The 9,774-nt window shown below is 37.6% G+C and overlaps 2 protein-coding genes across 2 annotated transcripts; both read left to right on the plus strand.

Moving 5' to 3' along the window:
• Nucleotides 1-955: 955 nt before the first annotated feature.
• LOC122201000 (putative olfactory receptor 52P1) lies at nt 956-1,945 on the plus strand. Its single transcript, XM_042906831.1, has one exon. It carries the CDS (start codon nt 956-958, stop codon nt 1,943-1,945), a length of 990 nt encoding a protein of 329 aa, XP_042762765.1.
• A 6,697-nt stretch (nt 1,946-8,642) lies between these two features.
• On the plus strand, nt 8,643-9,608 carry LOC122200625 (olfactory receptor 52N4). Its single transcript, XM_042906333.1, has one exon. The coding sequence runs from the start codon at nt 8,643-8,645 to the stop codon at nt 9,606-9,608; it is 966 nt and encodes a 321-aa protein (XP_042762267.1).
• Nucleotides 9,609-9,774: the final 166 nt, after the last annotated feature.

Here is a 9,774-nt window from a genome sequence, read left to right on the forward strand (position 1 = left end):
TTTTGTTTCAGAAATAGGATGAAGTCCAAAAAGGGTTAGCTTGAACATCTTGGGAAATGGAAACTAGACATAAGAGGGTGGATGGAGCATCTTACAGAATTACAAATGTAGGTTGATCAGGAGTATGTGAAACTCTCTGTTGGTTAATGAAAAGAGTAGAAACAACTATGATAATATTAAGATTAGAAATAATTACCAAGATATAATTACCAAGAAATAATTACCATAAGTCCCAAACCAGAATCCCTTCTAAGTTAAACAATAAACATACCCAACTTTATCCAGTTAACTGTGTTGGCAGTTTGTGTTCTGGACTGATAGTCCCACCATATCTTTTTGCATATTTCAGAAAAGAGTGTGAGTGAGTGTGTGTATGTGTGTATGTGTGTGTGTGTGTGTTATATTGCTGAGAAAAATGAATGACGTCCATACCTTTTGTCAACAATAGTATTTTTTAGGTTTATTTATTTATTTATTTACTTAGAGAGAGTGTGTGTGGGAAGGGCAGAGGGAGAGAGAGAGAGAGAGAGAGAGAGAGAGAGAGAGAGAGAATTCCAAGTAGGCTCCACACTGTCATCATGGAACTCGATGTGGGGCTTGAACCCATGTCTAGAGTCAGACACTTAACTGACTGAACCATCCAGGCATCCCTGACAATAGTCTTTAATGAGAAGATAATTCTGATTTATTTAAATGCTTGTTTGAAGCCTTTTTCCATATTCATTTATTTAATTTAACAAGTATTATGTATCAAATACTATTCAAAGTTCTGTACAAATATTAACCAATACAATTCTTTTAAGAACTCTAGGGGCTATTACTCTTATCCCCATTTACAGATGATGATGCTTGCCTAGCATTATATAGTTGGTGTCACTCAAAACTCATTTATATCTCTGCTCTCTGTTGTCTCTTCAGGCAATGTGATACTGCATGGGGTTTCTGACCAGAGAAGATGCCCAGAACTTTTGTCCAGACCATGGAGTCTCCTAATCACACTAACCTGGACCCTTCTGTTTTCTTCCTCTTGGGCATTCCAGGTCTGGAACAGTTCCACCTCTGGCTCTCACTCCCTGTGTGCTGCCTGAGCACAGCCACAGTTGTGGGCAACATCACCATCTTGGTTGTTGTTGCCACCGAGCCAGCCCTGCACAAGCCTGTGTACCTGTTCCTGTGCATGCTCTCAACCATTGACTTGGCTGCCTCCTTCTCCACAGTTCCCAAACTACTGGCCATCCTCTGGTGTGCAGCTGGACACATCTCAGCCTCTGCTTGCCTTGCACAGATGTTCTTCATTCATGCTTTCTGCATGATGGAGTCCACTGTGCTGCTGGCCATGGCCTTTGATCGCTATGTGGCCATTTGTCACCCACTCCGCTATGCCACTATTCTCACTGACACCATCATTGCCCGCATTGGAGTGGTAGCTATGGTGCGGGGCTCCATGCTCATGCTCCCATGTCCCTTCCTCATTGGGCGTTTGAGCTTCTGCCAAAGCCATGTCATTCCACATACATACTGTGAACACATGGCTGTTGTGAAGCTAGCATGTGGAGACACCAGGCCTAACCGTGTGTATGGGCTGACAGCAGCACTTTTGGTCATTGGGGTTGACTTGTTCTGCATTGGTCTCTCCTATGTCTTTATTGCAAGAGCTGTCCTTCGTCTCTCATCCCACGAAGCTCGGTCCAAGGCCCTGGGGACTTGTGGTTCCCATGTCTGTGTCATCCTAATCTCTTATACACCAGCCCTCTTCTCCTTCTTTACCCATCGCTTTGGCCACCACGTTCCACTCCATATTCACATTCTTTTGGCCAATGTCTATCTACTCTTCCCACCTGCTCTTAACCCTATAGTATATGGAGTTAAGACCAAAGAAATCCGGGAAAGGGTTGTCAGAGTGTTTCAAAGGGGTCAGGGAATTGGGGTCAAGGTACCCGAGTGATCCAGTAGTATAGAAGGGACTTCATCCAAAAGAAAAGATTTTCAAGATGAAACAGCCTTCAATATTTGAGACTGGTAAGAGGTTTTAATACAGCACTGATATCCTCCACAGTAACTTTTATACCATTTTAAAGAATAATAAATCAGAGAGGAGGTCAGTTGGTTCAGCATTCCTAACTGCCATCCAGGGAAGTATAATCTGGGGAAGTTCTTCCACTTTAGGTTACAAGAACCTCTGCCTAGTCATAGGAAATTCCCTTACCTTCTGGCCGTCTCCTAATACATCAGGCAGGGATTTCTAACCTCATACTTCAGGTTATAGTTGTGTGTTACCATCTGCAAGGATAAGAAAATAGGATACACAGCCACAGTTAAAGAAATTAGACCTGCCAGGGACTTACATGCTTTTGCATGAATCTTATATTTTCTCCATTAGAAATTGAAACCAAGAGGAGGAAAGGGACTCACCAATACCTGCAATATTAGCAAGCGGAAGAGCCAGGGCCTGACACTTAGAATGCTCTGGTACAGAACACTAGGACCTCTATGGATGAGAGTAAAGGATAGGTGAGGAGGAGCCCTTCATTCCTAAACTCCGAATATTAATCCCACAGATATATTCTTGTCTTCACCCTCTAGGAAGCCATCTTAATTCCAGTTGACCTGGGTATTATTCCCTGAAAATCAATGTCCAAATATTCTTACATAGTCTTACAAGGGCCTCCCAGAGGTTGTTGACTTCTATCTCTAAACTTATAAAAGACAGTCACATATACAAACCAATCAGATTATGAAGTCTTAGCTATTAACGCATTCATTTATTTAGAAGGAAAAGAAAGCCATCCCACAATGTTAGGTAGAGGAGACACAAAACCCCAGCTGGAAATTCATAGGCCCTCCAATCTTTGGAGATTATCAGTCCTGAGAGCTAAATACTAAGGAACAGGTTTCTAAAGCTTCCCTTCCTCAAAATATGAATGATACTTCTCATAGGTGGGGATAAATAGTTTGTAAATATTAGACTTCAATACAATATGCTGAAAACTGTCTATTTTTCAAAGGAAAGGAAATCATTACATTGTTCTATAGGAGGATTGTCAATGCATGGGTGGCAATCATTTTAATTATGCTATCATTCTAATCCTCAAATTGAGATACACTTAACAGATTTTAAAGATCTTTATACAAGTCTAAACACCAGCTGACTTTCAATTTCATGCGCTCATTTACAATTGTACCTGCATACAAACCTATACCCCAACTCTGGGACAATTCTGTACTCTGTGTTTTATGTTCCCGTAAGAAACATAGGATGTTTCTTTGTTCCTATAAGAAAGATTTTTTTCCATAAAGAAAAAAATGAAGCTTTAGAAGTAAACTACCTCCAACCCAAATCTCACATGAACTTTTGGCATCTATAGCCATTGTTTCCTCCTTTATTACTGTATGTATTTATTACGAATTCCTTTTTCTGATCAAGCAAGCTTCTCAAAATATGCTCTTTGGAGCTCAGATTATCACTCACTTCTTTTTTGTTTTCACCACCTCTTCAAATTTCTTGGTACGTGACCCAATAGCAAAATTTCCCTTGACCTTAGTGACCTTTTTTATGCAAGTGTCTGGAAAATATTTTTTTGGAACTAATTATTTCTGCTTTCTTGATTCCTATTCCTTCCTACATTATAATCTGATTTCAACCACAAGTTGAAGTTTCCAGTGAAACATATGCCATCAAAGCCACTGGTAATCTTTTCTAATGGACCTCCTTACAACAAGTTGTATTATTGACCATACATTCTTCTCCAGAATCTCTGTGCTATGACCTCTGCGATATCACACAATCCTACTTCTTCTTCTATGCCAATGATGTTTTCCTTCTTGTTGTTAAAGAAATTATATTAGGTCAAAAAGGAAGGTCCATAAGGAAGAAATAATTAAAAAAATTCAAAACTGAGAGGCAGCTGGGTGGCTCAGTCTGCAGAACATCTGACTTCAGCTCAGGTCATGATATCATGGTTCATGAGTTTGAGCCATGCATGGAGCTCACTGCTGTCAATGAAGAACCCACTTTGGATGGATACTTTGTCCCTTTCTATCTCTGCCCTTCCCCCTGGTTGTGTTCTCTTTCTCAAAAATAAATAAAACATTTTAAAAATTTTTTAAAAATTCAAAACTGAGCACAATAATGTTAGAAACTGAAAATCAAATGTCAATATCTTTAGCTATTCAGCAACTGTAAATTCACATGCCATTGACATATCAATTTCTTCAATAAAATTAGTATGGATATTCAGAAGATAAACTTGCTCTTGGCATGATAGAATGAAAACTCATACACTACTAGAAATTTGTTTCAGATAAATAATAAGACGATTTATGATTCATGAACATTATATATATTGTAGCACTTTTATTAAATAAAAAACCCTGGATATCAAATGATAAAAAAATAAATAAATTCTACTAATCTATTTAATAAACACTACAGTCTTAGAAACCTTTTGGAAGAACATTTAATATGCTACTTGTACACTCTTAATTATAAAAATAGCAATATATGTGTAATGATGTAATTTCCCATTTCTTATTAAAGCACTACCTGGGCATAGGCTCATATTAATAAATTTAAAAATTTGGTGGCTCAGTCAGTTAAGCATCGGACTTTGGCTCAGGTCATGATCCATGGTTCATGAGTTAGAGCTCCGATGGGGCTCTGTGCTGACAGCTCAGAGCCTGGAGCCTGCTTCAGATTCTGTGTCTCTCTGTCTCTGCTCCTCCCCTGCTTGTGTTCTGGGTCTCTCTCAAAAATAAGTAAACATTAAAAAAAAATCTAAACGCTGGTAAATGTTACTTCGATGGAGAGACAAGTATGTTTCAAAATGGAATTTTAAAATTTTTTCAAAAAATTTAAAAAGTTATATTTTAAAAAGTTTAAATCACATAATTTAAATATATTCAACTTGATTCCCTTGGGGGTCTTTGCAAAACTTCATAGGGAAAGGAGCCAAATCCCTGCAGGAGTGAAATCATTAGGTTCTACTAAAATATCTCATTTCTGATCTATATCCGGCTGTCTATTTACATGCATACACACATGTTCAGATATAGACATACACATGTGCACATATATTCACACATACACACACATACATGTTTAGTTATTTATCAATAACTAAAACCATTTGGGCCCCCTGGAGGTTAGCTCGATTCCAGTTCCAGCAGTGTGTCTGTGATGTTTTGAAATGTTCCCTTGAGGTACTTGGGTATATAACATTCATTTTTCTTCAGGCTTGGGTCAATAGTCTTCATATCAAGAAAATCCAGAGTTAAAAACTTGCCCAGAGACTGTGATGTTTAGACAACCAAGTTCCTGGAAAATCGAACCATATATATTTTATCTTGTTTTTCCTTTCAAAACTTAAGGTATTTAACTATTAAATTTAAGGGTTAGTGACAGGATGATTTTCATTTTAGACATAGATGTAAAGAGGAAAAAGGATTTAAGATTGATACTAAATGCTTTTTTCCTCCCCACAGATATAAATGTTTTTTTTCTATTGACCTAAGTTCAAGTCAGAAGGAGGTGCAAGACAATGATGTGGGGGCTGATGGAAATATTTATTTCTCACCTTTGGCTTAAAAATCCATTTAGGTGTTCATAATGCCCACGCATCTATATAAACAACTCTTTTAACCATACAGGAATACATGCCAAGAATGGACCACCGCCAGGTCATGGAATAATGGAAATATAGGGAGAGCAATTCTAGGTCATGAGAGTTATGTTCAAATTTCTCTTGCTGCTTACCTGCCTTCCTTTTTTTCCTTACGAGTGTCTGATTTTACTTGAGGTAGACTCCGTAAATTCTTACTTATGCCAAAATATATTTTAGGCCAATATATATTTTGTAGTTTTATTTACCAGGAGAAACCTATTGTAATGTGCTAAGAATTGAGAATGCTTTAATGGAGGATGTAGTGTGAGTCCTGACAGTTGGCTTTTCTTTTTTGTAATGCTAAGTTTTGATTGCCAAGGCATCCATTTCAAAGAGGCACCCACTTCCAAGATGTTATCTCAGATAAACGTACTACCAGCCACTTGACTGGATAATCCCGCACCTCCTTTGTTTTACAGATCTTGATTGATTCTGATAACTGACCTTTTGGACCACTTTTTAAATTTTCTTTCTCTTTCCCTGTGTTTTAAATTCCCATTCTTAGGTTTTAAATTCACTGATAAAGAGTGAGCCTGAGATACCCTAGGCATCACCCTCAACTCCAATATAAGTTAGAACACCAGGCCCACCACTTCTCCCACCCCTGCCTTGACGTCTCTGTGTGGCCCCAGGTGTGCCATGATTTCTAGGACTTGTAAGTAATAAACCTTGTGTCTTTCAAAGTTTTCTGATGGTTTTTGCTGAAGGTATCTTGCAGTCATCATAAGAATCCCAAGGACCAGTTCAGCCACAATACTGGTTATCCATAGGCTGAGATCAGCACAAAACAGGGAGAAAAAAATCACTGCCTATAAATTCTGGAAATGAGGATTGACAATAAGTGGTAGATAAAGTAGTACTTTATGAAAGGTGAGAGAGGTGTAGCAACATCCAGAAACACTGGCTATACACCCAGAGCTAAATATCAGTACCTCTCTCTGGAAAGAGGTATTGAATTAAACTGTTGGAAACAAATTTAAATTTGTTTTAAAGCAATAGATTAACTTCGTGATTGATACTGGGTTGCTTTCATTTAAACTTATATCACTAACAGGGCATTTGGCAAATGAATTGAACCTGTACAGAACCTAAAATTTACTGTAAGAATAAAGCCATTCCTAAATGATCAAAGTGATCTTTATGGAAAAACACATACAGAAGTTTACTTTATAGTAAGCTATAGGGGAAATATTAAGACCTGGAATTAAGCATTGTCTGGAATTGTCAAGATTGGCTTACATTAAAGACGAAGCTGCAGACGTGGGTATTTAGAGGCACAAGGAGATACAGACTGAGGCAGACAGATGACCATAATAGTAAGAGTTTATAATTTTACAGACTAAATGTATTTTTTTTTAAGAGAATAATAGTACAAAAGTGCCAGAAGTTGTTTTAAAACATGCCCTCTAAGGGTTATGTTCCCAGTATTGTAACATATTTATCTGTGCTATATATATTTAAATTTTTATTTTGGTAAATGATATACAACAGTTCTTTGAATGTTGTAAACCCATTTGCAAACAATTTTCTAAATCCATTGAAAACACTGGTAAACTCAGGGTTGTAGTTTTAGTCCTAGAGGGCCTAGATATCCTAGTCTCTCTGTAATCAAGACCATCATATTTTGACTGTTTGTCTAAGTGGAGATTAATAACAAAGCAAAAATGTTACCTTAAAACCAAATCATTGGCATTAATTTGAAAACTGGCACTTTCATCAGATTTAAGTGTTAATTTGGAAAGTTTTCATATTAATACCAACTATATACTAATAAGTTGCATAAGAGGATTTCTGCGCATCCCATGATTTGAGTTATGGATATTTTATCAAAGATGGAGTAGAAGTGTCATGCTTAAAACAATCAACTTTAATTTAGTCAACATTAAAGTCATCCTATCATTAGAACTACTCAGAATTTCTAAAAAAATTTGGACCCAATTTTTCTTGCTTTAATTACTACTTCATGTGAAATTAATAGGTCTACTCCAAATTTTGTATGTATTTCTCTGATGATTGTACATTATTTTACTTTGTTGTTTGGTTTTCTTTATCATATGACCTTCTGTACTGCCTATATACATTTTTATAAAATTAACAGATTTATGTCCACTTATATAGGGCAGTTTAAATAATTTATCCTAATAGTCCAAATCAACATATTTTATCTGTCTTTTGTCACATTAACATTTTATTGATTTATTTAGGAATCCTTTGCCTTCTGTTTCATAATGGGAATGTTTTGTTTAGTTAGTATTTTTACAATGATTTATGCATTTACCTTCTGCTTTTATTCTTAGAGGTCCCTTTTGTATTTTCCAAATAATAGTAATTAAAATATATTTCAGTAATTTTTAAAGAATTCTGGCACCTGTACTTTTCAATATGATATCTGAGAAACAGGGTGACCCTCAGGCTATTTCCTTAGAAGAATCCTCCTATTCAGAAATTGATAGAGTGTGTCATGATTGGGCCCTGTTTCTAGCCCCATCTCCAACTTCCTAATGCCCACATGCAAAATATTTTACTATATTTTTTCTCAAAATATGATTTATTTCAAGTCCAATGATTTTTCGTGTTTATTTTTCTGGAGTACATGTATAGTTATCAATATTTAAATAATATATTTAAACAAAAATAGCTTCAGAAAAAATAATAACCAAACTTTGTCCTTTATAAATGGATGTCATTTGTCTATTAACGAACTAGGCAGCTATTACACAATAAAGAGTATTTGTTGCCTACGGTGATGAATGAATTAAAAAATGCACAGATATAAAATAATCTATTTGGTTTAAATAATGTTTATATTCATATTCCCCGGAAGTCAGAAAAATTGGTTGTTTGGCCATTGAAATGTGTCTTGGGGGAGAAGGGCAAAAGAAATGAAGACAGTGACTGTGATCAAGATGTTTTCTTCTCTTATCTCTATCTAGGAGGACCCACAAATTCTATAAGATGATTAATGATCATCCTAGGTTGATGATGCTAATGTTAAACCAAACAGACCTGACCCCAGCCTCATTCATTCTTAATGGGATCCCAGGACTGGAGGACATGCACATGTGGATTTCTTTCCCATTCTGCTCCATGTATGCTGTGGCAATGGTAGGGAATTGTGGGCTCCTCTACCTCATCCACTTAGAGGACTCCCTGCACAGGCCCATGTATTACTTTTTAGCCATGCTTTCCCTAACTGACCTTTTCATATGCTCTAGTACAATCCCTAAAGCCCTCAGCATATTCTGGTTCCATTTCAAGGAAATCAGCTCCGATGGATGTCTGGTCCAAATGTTCTTTGTCCACACCTTCACAGGGATGGAGTCTGGGGTACTCATGCTTATGGCCCTGGACCGTTATGTGGCCATCTGCTACCCTCTGCGCTATTCAACTATCCTCACCAATCCTGTCATTGCAAAGGTTGGGCTTGCTACTTTCTTGAGAGGGGTGTTCCTCATCATTCCCTTCACTTTCCTTACCAAGCGCCTGCCCTACTGCAGAGGGAATATAATTCCTCACACCTACTGTGACCACATGTCTGTAGCCAAGTTATCCTGTGGAAATATCAAGGTCAATGTCATCTATGGTCTGATGGTTGCCCTCCTGATTGGGGGCTTTGACATCCTGTGCATAACAATCTCCTACACCATGATCCTCCGGGCAGTGGTTAGCCTCTCTTCAGCAGATGCTCAGCAGAAGGCCTTCAGCACCTGCACTGCCCACATCTGTGCCATTGTTTTCTCCTACAGTCCAGCCTTCTTCTCCTTCTTTTCCCACCGCTTTGGGGGCCACACAATTCCTCCATCTTGTCACATCATTGTGGCCAATATCTATCTGCTTTTGCCTCCCACGATGAATCCCGTAGTCTATGGGGTGAAAACCAAGCAGATACGAGACTGTGTCATCAGGATCCTTTCAGGTTCTAAGAACCTCAAATCCCACAGCATATGAAACGAATATTAGTCTGGGTTGGGTGAAAAGGGAAAGAATGCTACTCTCTGTTGTTTAGGCAGGAGAGTTTCCCAGAATAGATATATAATATTTCCAGGTAAGCATGATGGACAATTTATTCCCGTTAAATTTTCTGCAGAATACCAAAGTAATTTTTCTTTCCTCA

The sequence above is a fragment of the Panthera leo genome, chromosome D1 (genome assembly GCF_018350215.1).
Source record: "Panthera leo isolate Ple1 chromosome D1, P.leo_Ple1_pat1.1, whole genome shotgun sequence".
Lineage (NCBI taxonomy): Eukaryota > Metazoa > Chordata > Mammalia > Carnivora > Felidae > Panthera > Panthera leo.

Bases quoted from the DNA above. Each gene is read 5' to 3' on its own strand.
- LOC122201000 (XM_042906831.1), top strand. From the start codon at position 956: ATGCCCAGAACTTTTGTCCAGACCATGGAGTCTCCTAATCACACTAAC.
- LOC122200625 (XM_042906333.1), top strand. From the start codon at position 8,643: ATGCTAATGTTAAACCAAACAGACCTGACCCCAGCCTCATTCATTCTT.